This window comes from Pagrus major, chromosome 24, assembly GCF_040436345.1.
Source record: "Pagrus major chromosome 24, Pma_NU_1.0".
NCBI lineage: Eukaryota > Metazoa > Chordata > Actinopteri > Spariformes > Sparidae > Pagrus > Pagrus major.
The window spans coordinates 12368833-12393997 of record NC_133238.1 but is presented as its reverse complement, the minus strand read 5'-3'; the positions used below and the strand labels follow the sequence as shown (position 1 = coordinate 12393997).

General features: G+C 42.7%; 3 protein-coding genes across 4 annotated transcripts in view; 2 read left to right on the top strand and 1 right to left on the bottom strand.

Annotated features, from left to right (window-relative positions):
• Positions 1-422: 422 nt before the first annotated feature.
• On the top strand, positions 423-7898 carry LOC140992015 (solute carrier family 15 member 1-like). The gene is made up of 23 exons (XM_073462210.1): positions 423-534; positions 651-682; positions 883-967; positions 1505-1646; positions 1849-1968; positions 2065-2164; positions 2606-2696; positions 2793-2876; positions 3568-3650; positions 3787-3873; positions 3960-4049; positions 4150-4194; positions 4292-4324; positions 4423-4511; positions 4631-4712; positions 4819-4935; positions 5052-5192; positions 5314-5360; positions 5949-6056; positions 6143-6257; positions 6352-6489; positions 6581-6688; positions 6923-7898. Exons 1-23 carry the CDS (start codon positions 528-530, stop codon positions 7187-7189), a joined length of 2211 nt encoding a protein of 736 aa, XP_073318311.1. The 5' UTR covers positions 423-527; the 3' UTR covers positions 7190-7898.
• Positions 7899-8117: 219 nt separating this feature from the next.
• stk24b (serine/threonine kinase 24b (STE20 homolog, yeast)) lies at positions 8118-19387 on the bottom strand. 2 transcript variants are annotated; one of them, XM_073462201.1, is made up of 11 exons: positions 18602-19387; positions 15767-15997; positions 15382-15438; positions 14231-14339; positions 13752-13909; positions 11707-11892; positions 11471-11619; positions 11066-11189; positions 10752-10820; positions 10474-10610; positions 8118-10176 (listed from the first exon to the last, which is right to left on the bottom strand). In XM_073462201.1, the coding sequence occupies exons 1-11, from the start codon at positions 18641-18643 to the stop codon at positions 10140-10142; spliced, it is 1299 nt and encodes a 432-aa protein (XP_073318302.1). In that variant the 5' UTR covers positions 18644-19387; the 3' UTR covers positions 8118-10139. The 2 variants fall into 2 exon arrangements, with proteins under 2 accessions (XP_073318302.1, XP_073318303.1); XM_073462202.1 differs by lacking the exon at positions 8118-10176 and having other exon boundaries at positions 10470-10610; positions 18602-18739.
• Positions 19388-21571: 2184 nt separating this feature from the next.
• The window catches only part of LOC140992078 (sodium-driven chloride bicarbonate exchanger-like), a 42756-nt gene continuing 39162 nt past the window's right edge, over positions 21572-25165 (top strand). Inside the window, exons 1-2 of the mRNA XM_073462316.1 lie at positions 21572-21603; positions 23136-23165. Of these exons, the coding sequence (XP_073318417.1) occupies positions 21583-21603; positions 23136-23165 (51 nt within the window). The 5' untranslated portion in view covers positions 21572-21582. The remainder of the gene's footprint in view (positions 21604-23135; positions 23166-25165) is intronic.

Genomic DNA, 25165 nt, shown 5'->3' with positions numbered 1-25165 from the left:
AAACAAACCAGTCTATAAGTTTGTACTCAAAAAATTAAAGCGGGTTTAAAGGTCTTAAAGGTGTGTACTGTGAAGTACGCGTACACATGTATTTTTTAAAATTATTTTGCCATACGTGTACACAATGCATCCAGGCAGTAATGCTAATAATTGAATTGTCAGGACATTTTGGAAAGCAATAAGAATATTATTACCTTTATCAGTCCTCTTTATCTGCAAGGCAAGACCCTCTCATTGCACCTGAGTCATAAAGTAATTACTGACACACACACACTTACGATGAGGAGAATGTGCTGGGAGGAGGGAACAATGGTGACTTGCACGTTGGGAGGTGCTGGACATGATGTTTGCAGCATCAGTGGGAGTTGCAGGGGGTGTCGATGGGGAAGTTACATAAGAAGGTGGCCGGGCCTCGGCTCGGTCTTCATGCCGTGGATCTAGACAGGGGTCACTAGTCTCTTTGCGTCTTTTTTTTTGCTGAAGGATTCTGTCGGAGAAGGGACCCGAAGTCGACAAACAAAGCAGCCATGGCAGGTGAGTCCCAGCCTCACATTTTGGGATTTATTTTCCTGCATGTTTATCTGCATATTTAGCTTTTTCATATTTTTTAAGTTAACATAATGTCTGACTTATGATGCTCACTTCTGCAGACAAAGGCGAGAAGAAGCACAAGGGGAAAAGTGTAAGTCCTTCTGTTATTGAACCGTCTGTAGAAATTATAAAGATGCAGATATTTAATGTTTAATTTTCTGATAACCAACAGGACTTCCTGTATATAATCAAAAATATAATCATAATCATGGCATTAGAAATCCAGTTCCAGGCACTGAAGTGGAGTGATTTAATTAATGTAATTTAATATCTGTTCCTTTCCTTTAACAGAAGACCATCCTCGGCTACCCAATCAGCATCTTCTTCATCGTGGTCAATGAGTTCTGCGAGCGTTTCTCCTACTATGGCATGCGAGGTGAGTTGGTTTGCTCTCAGTCTGATGCAGTTAATACAGTTTAATTTGCTTTATTCATATTTAAAGAAGTTGTTTTATGTACTTGCGTACAATTTGGAGGTGCTTATACTCGAGTATTTCCATTTTATGCGACTTTGTGCTTCTTTACTACATTTATTTAAGAGTTTACACACAAAATATATGATCAGTGTGTGGAAAAGTACCAATACAACAATGTAAAAATACTCCAATATGAGTCAAAGTCATGCTGTACTTAAGTACAAATAAAAATAAAAAGTATTATCAGTACAATATAAGTAAAAGTACCCGCTTTGCAGAAAAATGATCCCTGTGAGTATTTTAAATACTTTATATACAGTCAGGTAGTAAGTTCAGTGGTTCCCAACCTTTGGTTCAGACCCCTCTAAAGGGTCACAAGACACATCTGAGGGGTCGTGACCTTCTTTACTTTCTGTAAGCTAAATATCTTAATACTTCCCATCTCTCCACCTCTTTTTCACTTTCTCCCATTCTCTCCGTCTTCCCTCCCGTCTGCAGCCGTGCTGGTGCTGTACTTCAAGTACTTCCTGCAGTGGGACGATGACTTCTCCACCACTATCTACCACACCTTTGTGGCTCTGTGCTACCTGACACCCATCCTGGGAGCCATCGTGGCCGATTCATGGCTCGGCAAGTTCAAGTGAGTTTCAAATCCTGCAAAAAAAACTTTTTAATAGTAGATGTATGCTTGTCTGCAGGGTTAGGTTAGGGTCAAAGTATATCACAGAATCAGCTGTTAACTTTCATCCTTGGATTTTTGACCCGTGTCTATCTTATCTCTATCTGAACCTCATGCACACCTGTTTAACACCTCGCTCCTTCCTCCTCCTCCCTCTGCACAGGACCATTGTTTACCTGTCCATCGTTTACACGCTGGGACAGATCATCATGGCAATAAGTGCCATCCATGACATAACAGATCGCGACAGGGATGGCATCCCCGATGACATGACCCTCCACGTGTGAGTTGAACACACACTCAGGTTTTTGTGACAGAAACGCAACAGGTTGACAAACAGATATACTGACAGAGTGTCTGTGTTGTGTCGTGCCCACAGAGCTCTGTCCATGGTGGGGCTGCTGCTCATCGCCCTGGGAACAGGAGGCATCAAGCCCTGCGTGGCTGCCTTTGGTGGAGACCAGTTTGAAGACCATCAGGTTAGATGTCGCTCAAGCACACACACTGTATTCACACTCTTGTCCAACCCTTATACCCACTTTGCAAATTACAGGTACACACACTCATGATGCAGCTACATGTAAACATACACATGGACGCTGACCTCCCATGAATGCATGCACACACCACATGCAGGACACGCACACACACACGTGCACACAGCAATTAAAAAGATGATTCACTCAGTTATTCCTGCCGTCAGCACTTCTTGTATCTCTGCTTCATTCCAGCCTGTTGTTGATTAACTAATGATCACAGGTCCATCTGTCCGTTCAAGGCCCGGGACAAAGATTACTCATAATATTAATGACTCAAGTGAAATGAGATGTTGTGTAAGAGTTTGGGGAAAATGCATCCAATGTTAATCGATGCTATAACGTCACAATCTTGATTTATTTTTTACTTTCTGTGTCCAACAGGAGAAGCAGAGAAGCACCTTCTTCTCCATCTTCTACCTGTCCATCAATGCTGGCAGTCTGCTGTCCACTATCATCACCCCCATCCTGAGAGGTATGCAGAAGTTGATCACAAAGCTTAAACTATGTGAAAGATATCACATATGGAAGTTTAATAAATGTGTGTGTGTGTGTGTGCTGTGGTTTCCAGCTCAGGAGTGTGGTGTTCACAAAAAGATGCAGTGCTACCCTCTGGCCTTTGGTGTCCCCGCTCTTCTCATGGTGGTAGCTCTGAGTAAGAACTCCTTCTTTTCTTTATTTTTGTTTCTGTGAGCAGATCAGTGCTACATCATAGTAAGAAGTATTTTATTAAAGGGCTCTGTAGAACAATTTGTAGCAATTTACATGAATTAATCACTTTTTTATTGGCCGTATGTAAGCGGATAGTAATGTGATGTTATGGGAATTGTAGGCTCCAGTGTTGTTCCGATCTTGGCCCATACTAGAGAATAAAAGTCAGTCTGTCTAACTTTGAATTGTCTCTTGTGAGTCTCCCCAACTTAAAGGATAACTTTACCCAAAAATTAAAACTTCAGTCGTTATCTCCTCACCCCCGTGCCGATGGAAAGTCGGGTGAAGTTTCGTAGTCCATAAAACATTTCTGGAGCTTCACAGCAAAGCAGCGTTCTCCTACACAACTGAAGCAGATAGGGACTTGTTTTAAAATGTTGAAAAAACAACTGAAAAGAAACATAAAATGGCTCCGTACAGCTTGTCCAGCGTAATCCAAGTCTCCTAAGTCTTCTGAGATCCAGAATTGATTAGGAAAGATGTTATTTACACCATTTTTAAAGCTGAAATCTTCATTGTAGCTGCTAGGCTAAAAGCGTTAGCTCACACCCCATGTGAAGTGCATGCACAAGCTGGACCAGTATTTAAAATAAGTTCTAACAATGATGTCCTTTAATTTCTGATCATTTCTGCAGTTGTGTTCATCATTGGAAGTGGTATGTACAATAAGACTGCCCCTCAAGGCAACATCATCGTGAAGGTCTGCCGTTGCATCGGGGTAAGTGGAACATGTATAATTTATTACAACATTCATTAGTTACCTTTGTTAACTTTCAGTTACCGTTTCAGTCACAAAGTACATTCCAGTTAGAGGGAAAATTCACATGGAAATGTTTTCTTTCTGCTATCTGTAGTTTGCCCTCAATAACCGCTTTAGACACCGTAGTCCTCAATATCCAAAGAGAGACCACTGGATGGACTGGGCTGAGGAGGGATATGATGTAAGTGCAGTACAAATGCCCGTGCAAATACAAACAGCACAATCAGTGATGTAAAAATCATAATCACTGTCTGTGTTTGGCTCCAGAAACTCCTGATTGCGCAGGTGAAGATGGTGCTGAAGGTGCTGTTCCTCTACATCCCTCTGCCCATGTTCTGGGCTCTCTTTGACCAGCAGGTAACAACCAATTCTCTCTCCTGGACACTTGACAGTTAGAAGAAAAAGATAGTGGCAGATTCAAAAGTCAGACTAAAGAATAGATGCGTCTCCTCCACAGGGCTCAAGATGGACCCTCCAGGCTACAACCCTAAACGGCGACTTTGTAAGTGATTTACTTTTAGCATTTTTTACTAAAACATCAGAAAAGACTGTTTTATAAATGAGACTCTGTTTGTCTCTCTCCTTTTCTTCTTCAACAGGGAGTTCTCACGATCCAGCCCGATCAGATGCAGGTGAGACATTTGAGCTGATTATTTTCCTCACTTTGTTGTGGTGTTCCTCGATGCTGTTGACATGGCTTTAAAGAGCAACTCGCCTTCTTCCCCACCAGACTGTCAACCCTATCTTGATCCTCATTTTGGTGCCAATCATGGACAGTGTGATCTACCCACTGATTGCCAAGTGCAAAATAAACTTCAGGTGAGTCTATTTTTATTGCTGTCCATTTTGGCTGCCTGAAACTATTGTTCCATGTGTCTGAGTAGGGCGTAGAGATATGAAGATAAACTCAAATGTGTATGAACACGTGTCTTCTGCAGTCCGTTGAAGAGGATGACTGTGGGCATGCTCTTCGCTGCTCTCGCGTTCATCGCTGCTGCCCTGGTCCAGATACAAATTGATGTAAGTGTGACACATTAAAACGTACGCCGAGTAACTTCGATGTACACAAAATCTTATGAGGCGCAATTTACACACACACATGGACACGATGCCATTTCTCTTTTAGAAAACACTGCCTACGTTCCCATCAAGCAATGAAGTCCAAGTGAAGTTCATCAACATGGTTGACAGAAAGCTGGACATTAAAGCTGGAAACAACACCTTTCCCCTGGACCCTTACATGGTACTTCAGTCAATATAAGACACAAAGTTGACAAAGTTACTAAAACTGTCTGTTCTCAGTCACCGTACACTAAAGGGTTGAGGACGGGTTAATATTGATTTATGTTTCTGCTACAGGGCAGCGAGGACTACCTGACCTTTACTGACACCTTCCAACTGCAGCTGGGGCCTGACGCCAATTACAGTGCCAGTTTAGCAGATGGCAATCGGACTACCCTGGTTATCATTCAGGATGGGGACCTACCCAGGTACATAAAGGTGAGTACGAGAGCCAGATAGTGACAACATGTTGTTTTAAATGGACTTAAATTATGTTTAAACTGTAAGTTTCTTTAACATATAAAGATGTGGAGGTTCTAATGTATCTTTTTGTCTTCAGTTCGAGGACATCAAAGCAAAGCCGGAGCAAGGCGCTAACGCTATCAGGCAAGTTTCAAATTGTTATGAGGCTGTTTGATTACTTGTTTTTTTTTTTTTTGTCTTTAAAAGAACCATTACATTTAGGCCACTGTGATGTTCTTAAAGGTGCAACATGTACACATTTTTACTTAACATCACCAGAATGTGAAGAAATAACAGTTTGGATTTTACGTCAAAGACATCTATGTATTGTTGAACAGATATCTACCGAAGTTAGCATGCTAACCAGCTAGCCCGAGCTAGTCCCGTCTCATAAAACCTCTCCGCGCTTCCAGTCCAGAGTGCTCGCTGTACGGCTAACTCAGCTAACTCGCTAATGGCAGCTACATTTAGCAGCAGATAACAGTTACTCTGGTGATATGCTGCCCCCAGGTGGCGGCCATTATTATGGTATATGTGTGATTTAGTAAGCCTGTCATCATAGGCAAATGAACAACAAGCTATTTTTATTTTTACTCAAGTTCTTTAGTGAACTCAGATCAGACTTTGGTAAGATAACACTGTAGCAGCAAAAGAACGTGTTTAATCTTGTTCCAAATGTTGCGTAAACTCACTTTTAGACTGACTGTTGTGCGCTGAATTCTCCTTCCCCAGATTCCTGAATGGTTTTAACTCTACTTTGAACATAACGTTGGGTGAGGTGCTGTTTGGGGACACCAACACCAACAACATGTCAGCTTATGGTGCGGTTCCACAGGGAAAGTAAGACTGCTATTTGTTAATATGTCACATGCAATAGTGTTTGAGAAATGTCCTTGTACTGACCGGTGTTTTTCTTGTTACATCAGTGCAAATTTCTCGATCAAGGACAGCGAAGGACAAGAGTGTTTCTTCCAACAGAAATTTGGCTTCGGCAGCTCTTACACCATGATCATCAGGCCGAATTTCACTTTTGGACAAGATGTAACTCATAAATACATTTTAAGTCACAATATAGCTCGAATGTAGCTGTTTTTGATTGAGGTAACACATCTGGGTTCCCGTCTCTGTCCTGCAGTGCCAGAGTTACATCCAACCAGTTATGGACATGAGCCCTAACACCTTCCACATGGCCTGGCAGATCCCTCAGTATTTCCTCATGACTGCAGGAGAGGTGGTCTTCTCTGTCACCGGCCTGGAGTTCTCCTACTCACAGGTAGAGGGTGCTTTCCTCACAAAAGCATTTTGGAAACAAGTGAAAAACACAAATAATTAAAGTTCTGTATGAATCTACTTTTGCCCTCAAGGCACCCAGCAACATGAAGTCTGTGCTGCAGGCTGGTTGGCTGCTAACTGTCGCTGTAGGTAACATCATTGTGCTCATTATCGCTGAGGCTGCAACGCTCGAAGATCAGGTGGGTGGATATTATTTAACCGTTACTTGACACATATTGTCCTCAAAGTTCATTTTGTGTGATAAAATGCCCATGGTTAATGTGTGAAACTTGATGAATTTGGTTTCCTCTGTGTATTTTTGAGAGCTAAACTTAAATTTAAAGGTGCGATACGTAAGAATTTTAGTTTCAAACATTCAAAAATTAAAAGATTAAAACTGTGTGTGTTTTTTTTTGTTTTTGTTAATCCACTAGTGGGCCGAGTACATCCTCTTCGCCTCTCTGCTGGTGCTGGTGTGCATCATCTTCGCCGTCATGGCCTATTTCTACACCTACATCGACCCGGCCAAGATAGAAGCCCAGTTTGCCGTGAGGAAGCCTGAAGAGATGGAGCCTGATGAGAAAGACAGAAAGAAGAGTTTGGAGATGGCCAGGAAGGTGTCTGTTGAGAACCACAAAGAGGACAGAAGGAGCTCTAAAGGATCCAGCTCTGACGAGGAGGTGGTACAAACCAAGATCTAAAGCGACCCTTCTCTGCTGCTTTTCCCTCTTTAGTGTACGAATGCTGCTTGGTTCTGTGCGTCGTTTCTGGGAGTGCCTATGCCGTTAAGTCCTTTTTGGGTCATTTTGTCAATGCGGTCTGGTGCACTGCTCGACACGTGGTGGTTTGAATGAATGGATGACCGGAGTGAAATGGTGCCGAAGGTGGACGAACACAGAAATAGGGCTTAGATGGTTAAGCTCTTGGTGGACAGTGTTGGCAGGGATAATTCAAACACTGTTTTGGCTCAAACTTTTTAAAGAATATCCCTTTTTTTTAGAGGTTACCCATGTAATTAAAATCCCTGGATTTTTATTGGTTGGTAATTGGTGCTTTAGCTGTTGTAAATTTGTTTTCAAGATGATTTATTTTGCACTGTGTAGCATCATCTTCATGTGATTTTTGTGTAGAAGGCTTTTGTAAACAAACAAGGGAACCATTCCAACATTTGTATTTATTTCAAAGCACAGTGTTGTATGTATTGTAATATATTGTCACTGTTTTATATATATATATATGATGTTCTCATCATCTCCAGGGTAAAATCTAAGAGCCAGGACTGCTCATTCAGTCAGAAAATGTTTAATTGTATTCCATATTCAACCTCAGATTTCATTTGCCCTGTGATAACGGCTGCTCAGTAAGATGCTAGCGAGGTGTTGTCAATAAACACAGGTTTCTCAAAACCCATGCCGTTGCATTTTGTCAAATCAGTTTCTCTTCTTTTGTGACATTTCACTTAAAGCTGCTGTAAGCATTGTTGTACTTAGTTAGCAATCCCCTCCCTCCTCTCTATGTCACCACACGAACACGACAAACAAACACAGGTGAAAACACAACTTCCTTCCATTAGCTGCAGCCTTACTCTTAACACATCTAACTCAAGGAAATGAGCCATGCTTGACAAAGTTCTCAGTTAGCATTAGATCTTTATTTCTCATGTCACTTTGAAAGCTTACAAGGAGCTTACATTTAACTTGGGAATTCTCAAATGACACAAGCAAAGATTATATACAGTACTATAAACTGTCAGCTATGATAAAGGAGACCAAATGTACACATTTTGTAGTTATTTCCGTAGCATATGTTTTTCTGTAAGGTATAGATATTTTTTTGCCGGAGGCAGGTGCCCATATCCATAAAGCATTCCATATTTCCATACTTAACTCTTTGCAGTTATAAAAATATCAGATATTTCTTAATTTCTTTCAATCCCTGTGTTGACAAGTGCGTCTTGATGCAACTCCTCAACATTATTGCTGCATTAGCACAGTAGTAAATTCTGGAACTCTTAAGTAAACATATATAGTAAAACATGGCTATTAGCAACTTTTTTCATTTTTGTTTTTTTGTCCTCTTACAGGTTTCTTTAAATACTCGACACACTTTCAAAGTGCAAAAAAAAAAACTGATCTGAAAATTAAAAAACAAAGGTGCAAATCATACTACAAACATCTGGTGAAAGCATAAAAGACAACATGGCACTTCTAGCGTGGTGTGGAAGTGAGAACAGAGAACAGAAATGTCTGGAGTGGAGGAAATAAAGATGGCGTTGATTTCTGCAGCTTGGCTCGTCCTGATCTACGGTTTAGTTTTGGCCATGAGCGAGTGTCATGATGTGATTGCCTACGATGGTCCTTGCCGGTTACTCCTCAGCTCCACTTTTAAAGTGAGGATAAATTACAAGCCAAGGAAAAGTAATACTTTACATGATATCAGCATGTGGTTCCCCCTTGTAATTGTCATTGGCTCTACTCTGTATTATTATTAAAAGAGCCACTGTCGACACAAGATCTACCTTCATTCTTGACCTAAACAATTTCAAAACTTAAATTGTCTAAACATAAGTCCAGGGAGGAGTTTTCCCCCTGACTACAAAAACAAAGGAAAAGCTTCTGCCTCTAAACAAAGTAAGCTTAGTATCATAGTTAGTCCGATGATTCAGCAGGTGATTGAAATGTCAGATTGGAGCTCAGTCACTTGGTAAGAAAACACTGATGAATACTGAATTTTTCACTCACCGACGAGCAAAAGAAAACAAACTAAAGTCTCGGATGAAATGCCAGAACGTAGACGTGTGTATCTCAAAAAGGCAAGGCATTTTCTGTTCTTTCTCTTGGAGTAACTTTTGAAATCTTTAAATATCTACTTTTAAACATTATCAATATCTACAAAATGCGCATGACCATTTTGTACACAGTGATTCATTTCCCGCAATGACAACTCGTAATCATGTACAGCATGGCGACCCCCCCCTCCTCCCCTCCCCCCTCCTCCCACTGCCTCGAAGTCCACTTAAAGCACTTTACCTGAGGTTTCATTAAGAATGCTGCAATTTGCCTTAACAGGGAGTCTTACATACGTGAGAGCACACGTGCACACACACACACATACACACAGACAGACAGACAGACAGACGGACACGCTCGCAGGTGCACGCACACACACGCAGCTTGCACACAAAGATAATATCCCTGCAGGTTCATCAAGCATGCTTTCAGAGGTTCTGGGGATATGACGCCTGCATTAAGAGGGGGATTAAAGTCTTGGATTTTGGGGGGCTCCTCGTCGGGCAAATTCCGTGTGGAGAGGCCTCGGTGTGAGGCTGGAGAAGTCTCGCAGAGCCCAGAGTCTGACTCGCTCCGACTTTGAGTCTCATCGCAGCCGATCCGCGGGTTCTGCCGTCCCCTGAACGTCTCCTCTCAAAAGTGGCTAAAAGAAGCTCTCCAGAGTCTCTCTGTTGTCCTCCGCGTCGGAGTTCAGTAATTTTTTACAGGCTAGATTAGCCCCCCCCACGACACGGGAGGTCAAACGTGGTCAGCTGGTATTGAATGACATGACCCTTGGCTTTTAACCCTCTGACCTGTGGCTGTGGTGTTGGGGGGGGGTTGGGGGGCCTGGGAGAGCAGGGCTGGGGCAGAGAGCCAATTACTAGGGGGAGGAGGAGGACGTCCTGCTTGTGGAGAAACTGCAAGAAAAAGAAAACACCAACGGTAAGATCATTATCATCTGCTGCATGAAAGAAAACTTCAATCTTGATCAAAGGTTTAATTTGGAAGAAATTACTATAATAGCTACTCTAGCTGTCTTTGGCTTTAGCGACTAGCCGTTAGCAAGTAGCTCAGTTAGCTGTGGAGCCAAGGGGCCCAATTAGCTGACGTGAGTCTGCCTGGGTTGCAACGTCACATCATGGGGTGAGTCACCATAGGCAAAATTCTGGCAATATCTGGCATATTGCCCCTTTAAGTACAAAACCAGATGTTACCTCTGCAGCCTGTGGACCATGTGAGCCACCAGGGAATCGGAGATGCCGGGGAAGGCCTCTTCAGCCATTAGGATGGCCTCCCTCAGCTCATCCAGGACCATGGGGTTCCCGTTCACCTGCTCCTGCCTCGCCTTGAGCTGGGAGCGAGGAGGAAGGAAGACGTTTGGTTAGATTGTTAAGGGATGAAGGGTCAATTTTAGGCACCGAAGTTTCCTCAACAAAGGCCTAATCATGAGTCTGACAGAGGCCAACTTATGGCCGGCCAGTCTGTTCCTTACCTCAGCTAACGCAGGAGAGATTACTGTGGCCAGGCTCTGTGAATAAGGCCTCTTTGGAATGTCTTTTGTCTGTGGAAAGAGAAGAGAGCGACGTCAGAACGAGGGGAGTGGAAGGAAATTAAAAGTAGTGCGGCTTCACCTTAGGGTGAATCTCTTTAAATCAGCAAAGCATGCATATTTCCCCAAGTAACATTATGCCATCATGGGTTAGTGCTCGAGAAATAGTGCACAATATCTGCAAAATTATTCACTCAGAAGTGGGATGAAGATGGCTTTTTGCAAGTGTTAATCACCTGAAGAATAATCTGTCTCACCTGGTCTGTTCCCCCCGACTGCCCCTCCCCGTTCTGCAGCTTCTTGGGGTCCTTCTCCCGGATGGTGAAGATCCAGTCGTCGCTGCCAAAGTCGTTCCCGCCCGACGCCTGGCCATCCTGCTCTCTGATTGGACAGATATGAAAAGATATTTTGGAATTTACCAGGATGAGTAATGAAGTCATGCGTGTTAAGTGCTTAAAGCTCATTGTAACTGATGTGGGTGGAAAACAGAGCTCAGAGGACGATTCTCTCCTCTGCAGGATGTGTTGGTGTCAAATTTACTTTAGCACAAATAGGAGAGAAAAGAGCTGTTGGCATAAAGCACGCAGTGAAAATAAAAAGAGATGCAAATAGAAATCACTGGTGTATTCTATCTGAAGTGGGGAGGACGGTTTCAGACTTACGAGTCAGACTCATCAGAACTGGACTCCGTGGTTCTCGACTGCTCTGCCTTCCACCTCTTGTACTTGTCCACCAGCTCAGTCAGGTAGGAGGTCTTCTTCGCATGGCGGACGATCAGCTTATGCTTCAGCAGCTCTTTGGCAGTTGGCCTCTGTGGGAACGACGAGATGAGCACATTACAGTCAGGAGAAACGCACTGAAAAGTTGTCGAAAGCTAATCCCTGAGTAGAAAACGTACAAAACTGGGCTCTTTGTTGAGGCAGGCCTCGATGAACTCCTTGAGCGGTTTGCTGTAGTTGCCCTCCAGCGTGGGCGGGTTGTTCTTTGGGATGAGGAATAAAACCTTCATGGGGTGGAGCTCCGAGTGAGGCGGCTCGCCTTTCGCCAGCTCGATGGCTGTGATGCCCAGAGACCAGATATCAGCCTGGAACGCACAGAGAGACACATCATATTAATACAAAAACCTCCTAACCAACAGTCAGAGCTGCTAACATCCCCTCCCTCTACAGTAATCCACCACCTCGTTTGCATACAGCTTTGACCTTCCTCAAACTTGCAGTACTTCTCTACATTGCTTTTTAATTCTAGTGGTCTAAAAAACAGATTCTGTGGAGATGCACTTACTCTAAGTGCAGCAAATGAATCACAACCTCTTCAGAAGTCCCTGACCTTTCACCAGAGGAGGGTACAGCGGCCAAAAACTGGGCTCAAAATAGCTGAAAGTGTAGGAAAGCGGCCAAACACTAGACTGACTTCATACTAAAAGTCAGTCACAGGCTGCCAGAAGTGACTGCAGCTCAACAGAGAAGCACATACTTAAAATCGGTGGCTCCTACAGTGGGTGTCACTGCACCCCAGGGAGTCTTAAAGGTGCCTTGAAGAGGTTTTCTTTTGCAAACAAACATGTTTACATGTAGCGTTTTTGATTTTTACGAGTTTGACGTTTACAACTTTTTTATATCACGTTTTAAAACATCATGACGGGAGAAAGAAAAAGCAACAAACATCAACGTCACTGTATTAAAAACATTATCAATTATGCAGCAGCTAAGATTGCTGAAGACAACACACAGCTGCCTGTTGTCATGGCAACACGACATGCTTTCCTGGAAAGACTTTGTCACTGGAAATAGAGCAGAAAGGAAAGAAATGCTGTTACATCTCAGCCCTGAGAGGGAAGGCTGCTTGTTTTTTTCTGACTTTTTTGTGGATGGGAGGGAGGTGGCTGCGGTAGCGGTGGTGTCCCGCAGCTGAATACTTCATCTGCTGAGAAAAACTGTCAAATGTGGCAATGATGGGAACGGAGCTAAACAGATACCTCAAGCACCTCTCATTCGCTAGCTGAATACATGAAGCGTTTAAGAGAGGTAATGGGAAAGTTGTGCATGGAGAGATTCAATAACTAACAAAAATCACTAGGAGGGAGTCTTCTGAGGGGCTGCAAACTTTTTGGTTGGCTTACTAGCTTTTTTACTTGTACTGTAGAAGATGGTAAACAGTGACGAAACTCTACAGCAGAGAGAAAAACGTCCGTTCATCAATTTTCTGTGCTTCTTTAGTCTTTCCCTCCTGTTTAGTTCTGACAAATTTTGACTAGAAAATACTTTCTAAATTCTGTATTTCCAGTGCAGAATTTATCTGGATTTCATTTTAATTTCAAATGCAAATACATGTTTTACTTCGGCAGATTGGTGCCACCAATGAAAATGTTCAGTCGCACTTTGCAGGTGACCAGACCAGTTCGCTTCATCTTCATTGTACAGAACAGATGACCTATTCTAACTCTTCATCGTATTACACCATTGGTAGTGTCGTCAAAAAACATTAAGTGCATAGGAAACTAACAGTTTCTTGCTTTTTGTCACTTTAGCGTCAACAACACTGTGATGTTCACACAACTTGAACAGGGCGTAACCCAACAGCATTAGCTATGATAACACTCTATACTAGGGTGCACATATTAACCATTAATTAGTTTCTTTATAGCCTGCATATCAGTAGCATAATGGCTCCTTATTAGCACTTATTAATGCCTTCTTTTACATGATCATATTCTTCAACTACTATAATAAGTAAGGATGTTGTACATTAATTATGATCATATGCTTTGGGCATTATAACTTTATAAATATGGTCTTTTCTTATGAATATATTTGTAGTTTAAAGTGGTACCTTAGCTGTTAGCACTGGTTAAAAGCTAACTGGTATTCTGACAGAGAAATGCAAATCAATGAAGCAAGACCAGTACACAGCGTAAACATAACAACGTGTCCTCGACCTTACCTTGGAGTCATAGGCCGACTGTTTGATGACCTCGGGGGCCATCCAGAAGGGCGTGCCAACAAAGGTGTTGCGTTTGATCTGAGTGTCGGTGAGCTGACCCGCCACGCCGAAATCTGCCAGCTTCACCTCTCCTTGCTCGGACAGCAGCACGTTGGCAGCTGTGGAGAGGGAGGACAGATGGGAGGCTGACGTGAGTGAGAGGCTGTGCCGCATCATCAGACACTTCTGTCAATGCCATTTATTATCTGGAGCAGCAATTTATTTAATAAAGAGGGAACAACAGTGAGAAGCCTTTTAGCCAGCCGCCGCAGCGTTCATCTCAATTCCCCCGATGAAATGTGAACTATATAATGAATGAAACCGTAAGTGGACGTCGATACCATTAACGTGCTATGTGATATTTGTGTGTGCACACTGATGCCATTTAGTCAGCTGAAACCTGCTTCCTCTAATAGCAGCACTCTCAGTCGGTCAGCTACCTTTGATATCCCTGTGGATCTTCTTCTCAGAGTGCAGATACTCGAGGCCCTTGAGGATCTCTCTCAGGATCGTAGCGATCTGGGTCTCGTCCAGAGCTCCGGGCTCCATCTTTAGAAGAGAAACAAATACACAAACGAGGTCAAAACCACAGCTGACAGCAGAGCACTAGCAAGAAGTAACTTATCTACAGCCAGAAACCCTACTTTTATAATGAATTAAAGGAGCAACTCACCTAAAAGTACATTTAAGAACAAGTCTGGTGATATATATACTTTTTTTGATTGACAACACATCTCATGAAAGTATTTTGACTCATTCCCACATACATTCATCCGCCACTGAAAATAGTCCCCAACAAATGTACAATTTCTTCCTGTTTGAGTAACATTTGCTAAAAACTACAGTGACCTGCTGTTTTAAACATTGCTGAGGAGGTGATATGAGTTTTTGGCACTTTGAGCACCAGAACTTGATTACATTTGGGTGTGCCTGAGCTGATATCCCCAAATCTAAACAAAGGGAAAAGGGAGGAGGAAAAACACAGCTCAGCATTTCCTGACACATCTTACACATCACACAGCAAAAGTCAAGTAATGAATTAGTGATTTTGGATTCAGCAGGTGACTGACTCATTGATCTCATTGCATGTTCATTAAAGCTGTCGTTTTAGTTAACTTCCTGTGTGTTTTGCAGTTAACAATCCTCTCCCTCCTCTCTACGTCACCACATGAATGTGCAGCGAGGATCCTGCTCTCTGCACATTCATGAGCAGACAGGACCGCCTCTTTATTGAGTTCTCCCTCCTAATTGGATTAAAAAATATCACTTACAGCAGCTTTACTATAGCAGTAATCAATTAGAGCAGCATGTCGTACTGTAAGCAAAATAGTACGGCTGTAAAGATGAACCCAAACGTGTAAGGAAACCGCACGTCTGCAGTCTTCAAAATGAGGAGCTGATGTCTGGGCTGGCAGAGCGCTGTTAACATGAGTAATGCTAATCTTAGCAGCTAATGCTACTTCTAACTGGCCCTTAGCGTAGCTCCTCCAAGCTTTCTGGGAAAACACTGATGTTTTCTTGTCTTTTCGGGGTAATCAGGGAGACAGTACGGAGCTCAGTGCGACAAAAACACGAAGCAGGAATCACTTACCAAATCTAATGCGGAGCCTCCACCCAAATACTCCATAATGATCCATAACTTAGTGTCCTGGAAGAGTGGAGACAGAGGAAGAAAAGGGTGGTTAGAGACTATAGTGCACTTCAAAGATGGTTTATAGAGGTGGTGACTGGCTTATTGTGAGACGGCAGGAGCCAGGTGCATTCCTAAACAAATCATGATGACACTAATAAGGGCTTGGTGGGCGTCTGAAGTCGTCTGAAGCTAATCCCTTTCTAATTTAGGATTATTCAGGGAAAAGGTGGGAAGAGGAAGAGAAATCCTTTCATGTTGCATCCTATTTGTTCACATGGAGGTTTGATGCAAAAAATACTGAGCTAAGCATATTTTGTTGATTTTAACCTTGTGTGTAACAAACCTTCAGGTACGAGCCGTAGTACTTGGTGACAAAGGGGCTGTCGCACTGACTCAGCACCGTGATCTCCTGCTGAATGTCTTCGATCTCGTCCTCCGCTTCCTCCAGGTCTATGATCTTGATGGCCACCACTTTCTGGGTGCGATTGTCGATGCCTTTGAACACCTCGCCAAACGAACCCTTGCCAATGCGCTCCAGCTTGGTGAACAGCTCCTCCGGGTCAGCTTTGGCATTCTGGCGGTCGATGGGAGAGGGGAACAAAGCAGGGGAGGAAAAGGGAGGCGGATTTTTAAAAAAAAGAAAAAAAGAAAAGAAAAGAAAGATAAAAGGAACGGTTGAAAAGAACTGAATGTCGGGGAGTAAATAGGAAACACCAGCAGGGTGCCATTCTTACAGGATACATTAATTCATTCATTGCAACACCTTTTGTTTGTGTACACAGAGAGAGAGACACAGGAGAATAAGAAGGGAGAGAGTGTAACAATCGGATAACATGCAGGTTAAAAAGAATTTAAATAACACAAAATATGCACCTTAAATAATTTATTTAGTCAACGCCCTACTTCATGTTTGGGGTTTACTGTCTGTCGACTCTTTTCTCCATTAATCGAATAGGTAATGAGATATCAGAAAACAGTTTCTCAGAATCCAGCTGTATGCCCGCAAATTTTTTGTTTTGTCCAACCAACAGGCCAAAACCAAGAAATATTAAATTTGCAATATTATAAACTGATTAAAGCAGAACATTTTTATATCTGAGAGGCTGAAATAGCAAATCTATGGCATTTTTGCATGAAAAATGACAATACATTGTCAAACAAAAACTAACTTACTGATTATCAAAATAGTTTCCGATCGACTAATTAATTGACTAATCGTTGCAGCTGTACTGGTGACGTTTGTTTGAAAATGGTCCTAAACTTTGAGTGATGAGTCAGAACATTTCTAGGACTTTTTCCAGTTTCCATAAAGAATCTAAAAGTAAGTTTTAACAGAGTCTTGGCATCATTCTTCTGTGTTCAGTCCTCAGTGTTTTAGAAGAAGAACTACAATTATGTCCAACCACAAAGCCCTCCTTCAAGCACCAACTGAGCCAACAGCAGGCTCCCAAAGGTGGTGGAGGTCATCGTCGCAGCATCGTAGGCACCTTATTAAGACTATAAAGATTTCCAATCATTTTGAATTCGTGATGCCTGCTTTGAATCTAATGTCTTGTTCAGGTAATAATTTTAAATATGACAAAAATGATTAAAATGACCCTGCATGTCACCTGAAGAACACCTTCTTTCCAGATTAGGTTGTGCAGTTGTAAATGAGCCAGTTTGTGCTCAGATACGACGATGAAAAATCTCTAACATCCTATTACTTTTACAGCCCGTTGGTGCTTTAGGACATAATTATAACGCCTCTTGAGGCTAGAAGGACAAGAGAGACAAATCCAGGGCTGTTGCCCGATTTCAAAGTGTGTTGCGGTGGTCAGACTTTGAAAAAAAGATGAAAATGTGTTCAGTTAATCCAATGAAAAGCCCCATTTCCAACTTTTCTGGGGTGGCATGTGTATCTGAGCGATGAACAAGAGGGAAAAAAAAAGCCCAAAACACTTGTACTGACCGCCGCAGGAAGTGAACTGAAATGACTTAACTCTCCAGAGGCTGTTATGTGGGAAACACAAGAGCAGGCACTGACAAAAACAACTTCCTTTTATGACCTTTTTTCGGAGCAGAGAAAAGGGTCAATACGCCCGTTTTGAGATTGCTAAAAATGAAGCTGCTGCCTTACGCAAGGAGGGATCCTTATGTCACAGACGGAGATCTTTTCGGTGCCATGAAGGTGATTTATTCAAGAAACCAAACAGTGATTCAGCTAATGGAAAGTGGATTAAGATGCAATAAAATGATGAGTCATATTTCATTAACAGTAAGATGCTTTGTTTGGGACCAAGGGGTGGCACTGGAACATGAGTTTTGTTGCCTGATTTACAGCTTACAGTGTTAGATTTAGACCTGACTGCTAAAAAAAAAAAAAAAAATCCAGCTGACAAGCTGAAACTTTGATTGCACTTGCCTCTGTGTCCTGCAGTTTAATTTAAGAACAATCGCTCTCCACCTGACTGGCAGCAAAAAAAAACGTCTTTACAAGATAGAATGAGTTATTATCTTCTAAATGGACTGGAGCCTTTAATGGTGCCAAAATCCCAGCAGTTTGTCTGCCTCTGATGCATCCTCCCCCAGATTCTGAATCTGCATGCATTGGCTTTCACAACCCGAGATATCTGCTAACAAGCCTGCACAGGGAGGGGATATAATCTGGTGCATGAGGCAGTTTACATTAGGAACACAGTTATCTCCCCTAGTTATCTACCCAACACAATTATCCCCTATAGGCACAGTCCTAAAGATAGCAGCAGAGGCAAGAACAAGGCTCATGTGTGCATAATAGTCTCACTGTACAGGGGACCCAGAGAGCTCGGCTGCCTTCAAGTCATGGCCAAAATATCGGAATTTTGGGTTTAGTGCGTATTTCTGTTGCACAGATTTGGCATCCCTTAAATTCATTTTGACATTACTAACACACATTAGATGCATTTTATTCTGCCTATTGCAGCATTACTAAATAACACTTGGTTGCATCATGGTATTTGAAATATTTCAGACTTCCCACCGCGAGATTATGAGATTTCACGAGGTGTACTCGAGTCCAAAGATGCCCAAAATCACAAGAGTTGGCTAGGTGTGCAGTGCACAAGCCCCGCAGCAGGGAGTCAAAGAGTGAACATTTTGTTCTGGCACTGACCTCGACTACTTATTGCGGGGTGAATTGAAAAGACATTTGGCTTACCTGCATCCCCGGCAGGTTGCCCTGAACAGGAGAGTGGGCCATGGTGATGCTGACTGGATCTGCGCCTCGACCTCGCGCAGCTCTCCTCGGCTTGACTTATGTTTACAGTCCCGGCGGCGCTGCGGGTAATGTTAGCAATCCTCCAGGACACCCCCGGCTACACAGGCCTACCGAGAACCGTCTCAGGTACTTCTATGTGGAGAGAAAACGTCCTTCCACACACGCTGGTGCACCCTCCCCGCGTCGGAACAACCCCAAGTCATCCAAAACAGCTGAGCAAGCTAACAGACGTTTGCTAATGCTAACGCTGTAGCTGCAAACAAGAAATCCGCAATGTTAGTTTGCTAACCAGCTCGCCAAAGTGGTGGGTTAAATCCGAGTTTTCCCACTCGGGGGACTTTCTCTGCAGCAACAAACGAAACAAAGACGCAGCAACAATTATTTATCTTAAAAATGACCCAACTGTCACTTTCTGGGAGCGTATTCTCTCGCTAACGGTTTTGTCAGCTAGCTAACATGGTTAGCCCGCTAGCTAGCTAGCCGACGCAGACAACCTGACAAACGTTCTGTCAGCGCGCTGGCTCCGAGCACAACCTGTCTGCATACCGCAGATGTCCCCCACACAGCGGAGTCTGGACCGAGCCGACCACCGAGCTTTTAGCTTTCCTCTACCGTCTCCTCGGCAGCGCTACAGGTCTGGCATCTGCGGCAAGGATAGCTCGCCAGTGTTTTTGTTTCCTCCCTCACTTTCGTCCCGTACTCTCGGCCATCTTGTCGGTGCTGTGTGACGCCTGGCTGGGCGGATCCGGATCCGGATCAACAACAACATCCTGACTGGTCTCTCACCAGGTGCTGATGACAGGTGGATGGACCGAGGTTCCCCCCCAAAAGTTGTTGAGTCAATGGTAATTACATATATCCATATTAAACTGTGTTGTTGTGGCTGTGTGTACCACAGAATCCAATCAGGTGACATTCCAGCAGATAAAGTGTAATTTGGTCCAGATTGCCTGATAAAACGCTATCAAGCTAATTAATGAACCACTTTATCTTGTGCAAAGCTGAATAAAATGAGAGGTACTGATTAAATCCCTTCTCAGATTAGTATGAGACTCTATGCAAGCCTGTCAGGGACCCTGGATCCACTGCCTCAACTTGGGAATCACTGCACTTGATTCAGGCTCACTGGTAATCACACTAAAATACACTTGTTATTATTAAAGCCTGCATTAATCTTCATAAATAACACCTTAGATCGCAGCATATATGTCCTCTTTAATACTGACATTCATGTAATACACTTGCCCACAACAGTGTCTTGGAAGTATTTCACTTACAAGTAAAACTTTCCATCTAAAAGTTCAATTTAAAGGGTCTCACCTAAAGCAAGGTTTTCCTATCATGTTGAGTCAATATGTATACATGTGTAAATCATCACATGTATGCTTTATCACAGGACAGAGAGTAAACAATCTGAAATGCATTACTTTTATGTCAAAGAAAGTTGCCACTTGTCCAGTTGCCTATGATATAGCACTTAGAGTTACCATGGCCTGGATGACCGAGAACCGTCATCATCTTTATGAAAGATACTTAAAAACACTTAAAAACACTTCATGTGTATGTAGAAGTTCCATTTAAAGGATAAATTCACCCAGAAATGATCGTGCTGATTGAAAATCTGGTAAAGTTTAGTCAATTTACTCTGTTTTGCTGTGAAGCTCTGGGAATGTTTTGTGGACTACGGAAACTTAACCCAACTTTCCATCAGTGTGAGGGCGAGTAGATAATGACTGAACCTTCATTTTTGGTGTTCCTTCCCACATAATGATTCAATAGAAACATCAGGTTTATGTAGCCTATACGTCTGCACTGATTTAATTTAATCAGACTAAGTTATTAAATGTATTTACCCTGACTCAATGATAGAATAGCTTTACTTTAAGAACCTATGTAAGAAAATAAGATGGAAAATGCACATTTAATTGAAATGATTCGAGTGCACACCCACTGAAGTGAGATAACACAATTGGATTGTGAGTAATCAAATTACAGTGCTTCTCCAGCCCATGCCTTGCAGTCTCATTGACGTTTCCCGTGTCCCACCAGAGGAGGGCGCCACAGTATAAACCTCCCTGCAGCAGCCTCCTTGTGTAATGTGGATGCTGATGCCGGTGCACCATCGCGTGCCGCAGCTACAAATAATGGGATGTCCAGTGCATTACTGCAGCTGGTGGCTTTTTTATTCGCAAAGAACATTTAATACAACATCACTTGGCCTGTAAGTCTGTGATCATAATGGCTGCGGATGTTTCCAACCTGCCCTGATAACAGAGGGCCTGCATGGCGCAGGAAACCCACATGGTTCGCCCAAACATGACACATTATGAAGGCATTGCCACATGTCTGGCTTCTGTGGGTGAAATCACACAAAGATCCTGCAGAATCTAGATTAAAAAAATACAATTACAGCCTATGAGAGCATGGTACCCTGTGGATGAGGCGCCAGGTCGCTTTAAATTCACAATTGAGGGATACCCACACACGCGCCTTCTCTCATTTACGCCTGTTCGCGTGGCCGTAAACACACATTTAGTGAGGATTAGCCCGTCATAAATGTATTTCTGGATAAAAAGCGGTGTGCGCACAGCGGCTCCGCGTCTCACTAGTGCGCCTCATCATCATCGCCGGGGCTCAAAACGCGTGTAATGGGAAGCACTACCTCCCTCCTTCATGCGTAAATTATGTAGGGCAGGACGGGAATGCTGTGCTACCTCCATTTGAGAAAACCCGGCCGGTGGATGTGAGAGTGGGGAGAGAGAAGAAGAAGAAGAAGAAGAACAAAAGAAAAAGAGAAACCAACAAAAAGCAGAGCTCTTCTTCTAGCAGCGTTTGACTGAAGCGCAGCAGCGCATCGCACGACGTGTCTATTGTGAAGCCACGGAGAAGAAAAGATGGACATCACGGACCAAGGAGCTCAAATGGAGCCGCTCTTACCAACGGTAAGCCCAAATACACGCGCGATTGTTGTGTTTGTGTTCAATTTCACATCCTGGAGCTTTTTTTTAGACTGAGATGAATTTGTCTGATGTAATTTCTCTTTAGAATAAAACGTCCCATCAGTGTATGATTCATATTCAATACCTCTGGATGTCAAAATGACCCATATTATGAGTGTTTTACTGGTGCCTGCAATGGATCTCATGACAAACATGGATGCTGCGCACCATAAATTGGCAAAATTGATGGTTTCACCTTGCGCACAATTCATATTTTGAGCCAAAGATGACATCTCTCAAACACAAGGCATTTGTGATGCACTGTCCAGGTTGGATAGGATGTTTAACAGCAGCTACAGTTTCTAATTTGTTATCTATAACATGTTCAGCCAAATCATATCGACCCAGTTTATATACTCTTTGTGAGAACCTGCTGTTGCTTTGAGTACATGCTGTAGGTCTACAGGCCTGGGATGAGAGCATGAGGTGTTTGATCCTGACAATGAGGAGACAGAGGGAGGCTTCATCAGTTGGATGCAACAAGCTCACGCTCTTTGCATCTTTGCATGAGGAGCTTCACTGGATTATTCTTCATAACCTGTTTGGCCCGTTTTGAGAGCATAACAGAAATTCATAAAAAAGTAATCTTTCATATGAGCAGCTATCTCTTGGAATCACCATCCATCAACCTGAGAGATGATAAAGATGCTACACAAGCATCCCAAAGTCTTATTTATTTCACTGAGATTCCTTCTAGTGGGCCCATGCTGCCAGAGTACAACAGGACACAAACAGTTGGCACAACACCAAGCGAGCGTGTCTCAGACCTAACACATTGAGCCACTTGAAGGCAGATCCTCCTCCTGCAGGTCAGCCCCCCCTCATTAGCATTCAGGTGAGACTGTACAGAGAAGGAGGAGGAGGGAAAAAACATGTCCGCTGCTTCCTCGGATGCCCAGACAGAGGAGAGGGAGATGAAATATGCCTGCTTTGTGCTCATGTTTGAAAGCAGTGATTGCTCCGGAGGCGAATCAATAACCCTCCTTGTTTTGTCCTATTTGTGGACGTGTTACATGAGGACTTAGTTTTCCAGAGCTTACAGTGAAGCCTGATGTGGCGTGGGATGGCTGTTCTGTTTCCCCTGCAGTCTCAATGCAGTGTGGCTGCTCTTCCTGTTGTTGTAACTCATCGCCGCTTCCCCTGTCCCTCTGCCTACACAGGCAAGCAAATGCGTTGTCATGGTTTCACCGGGATGTGCATGGGTATGTGAGGTGTAAGCACGTTGAGAATCTCAGGGGCTCCTCACCAACACAACATGACAAGGAAAAACACTATTGTACCCCATTCTAGGTTACCAGGTTCCCAAGGTCAAGCATGAGAGTATGTTTAATTTACAGCAGGAAGCATTGCTAATTGCTGAGTTGTTTTGAATTGGGACAGGTTTATTACATGTTCAGGAAATTATTAACGGACAGTAAAGTATCCACATTGCTTTTGTCCCGTTGACTGATTTCTTCATGTTCTTTGACTTGCAGGAACAAAGTTCCCAAGAAAATAAAGATGTGGTGAGTACCTACATCTCTTATTCGCTTTATCTGCCTTGCAAAAATGTCATATTGATTTGCTTCATAATATGAACGATAACTCAATTTAATGCACTTGTTAAAGACTAGTTTAAAAACACAAGATCTAGAAATCAATAGTAAAAGTAATAAAGTAAGAAATATAAAGGGCAACGCAAGGATAATAAAAAGGAGGTCACAAGAAATGTACTGACTGTTGTTACGTTATAGCAAGTCTGTAAAGAGCTTCAAGAAAGTGATTAATTGTAAGTGAAGTACTTGTACTTAATTATGTCTAGACTAGTCAACTGAAAGGAAATTAATTGCCAGCTATTTTCATAATCGATTTAGCGTTTCAGTCATTTTTAAAGCAGAAATGTCAGAAATTTGCTGCTTTTGTTTGTCATTTCTGACAGTAAATGAAGAGTTATTGTTTGGGTATTGGACTGTTTGTTGGACAAGAGAAGCAATTGTGATGTTCGCAAAAATAATCGGCAGATTAATCGAAAATGAAAATAAGCATATGGACTTAGGAGGGTACAATAACATGAAATGTATAACTCTGCTAACAGACACTCTGTCACACTACCAGCTAAAGAAAACTACATTGCATTGCCAGCTTCTCTCATTGTCTTCAAACAGCCGCAAACATTGGGTGATGTTACTACGGCTGGCTAGCATATGTCAGCTAACCGCTAGCTTACATAAGGCTGACCTTTAATTCAGTGCAGCGTAATTAAAAACTGGTGATGATTATAACTGTGTTTTCCTGTAATGTGTGGTATGATGTATCGGGGGGACAAATCCTATTTTTCCCAGAATGGCTGTCGTGTCTCCCCTGTCCCCCCTTGCCTATGGTCCCAAAAAAATCTACTGTACTATACCTGCCCAACATCAAACAGCAGCTCGTTAACATAGTAGAATATTTAGCATTTCCTTCAGGTAGAAGTTGGGGCCCCTTGTCACATTTCAGATGTCTACGAGATGTTAATAGTTGAGTGGACACTGGACTACTCTACGAACTATCTATGAAACTAGCTCCAACTCAAGAAGCTTCAACAATAAAATGTTGCTCACACATTGATGCATCAGTATTAAAAATCTAATCATGTAATTTATCAGCCCCTAACTCTTGAATGAAGGACTTTAACTTGTAAAGGAGTATTTCTAAATTGTTGTATTAGTAGTTACACTTAGATAAAGGATCTACATTTTTCTGAACTATCAAAGAAGTAATTAAAAGTTAAAAAAGTAATAAATTAGGCAGATTTCAGGAGGCTGTTGTATTCTCTTGATGACTCTGATGGCAGAAGTGTGATGGCTCTTAATCCATGTATTCTATAATCTACAATCTACAGTAATATTGCACAGCTGTATTTGGTTTATGTCTTAAATTAGCCAGCTTGAGTAGCAGATGTCATGTATTTTTAGATCACTATTGTCACACATGTCACTATGCATCTGGCAGCCACCACGCGAGGCTGAGAACAGGCTGGCTAAATAAATAACAATAGATAATGGGAGTTAAGTGAAATGGCTTTGAAGAGCTCGCAGGATGTGAGTGTAGGCAGACAATCAAGCCGGCCGGAGAGGAGTTTTGATGCATGCATGTCATCTGTTCTGACAAAAATATTGCTTATGCAACTGTGGGCTGTGGGCCAGACTGAGGACAAGGCTGAGCACAAAGTGTGTGCCACTGGCCAAACTGTGAAGCCTCTCTTTACCAGAACTTTCTTCAGTCCGAAATATTGTACGGATGCAGGGATATTTGTCATATTTGTTGTTTTATCACTGCAGTGTTAACCTTTGTACTCCTTAGTAGCTGTGCCCTAATTATGAAGCTAGAGCTAGCAGCTGGTTAGCTTAGCTGGACAGGAATCTGTCCATCTATGTTCTTATCTGTAAGCGTATTTACAAAAGTGTCCAAGTACTCCTTTAATCTTGAATCCAGTCTTGAGAACTCATTTTCAATCAATCATTCAACCAAACTTTATTTATATAGC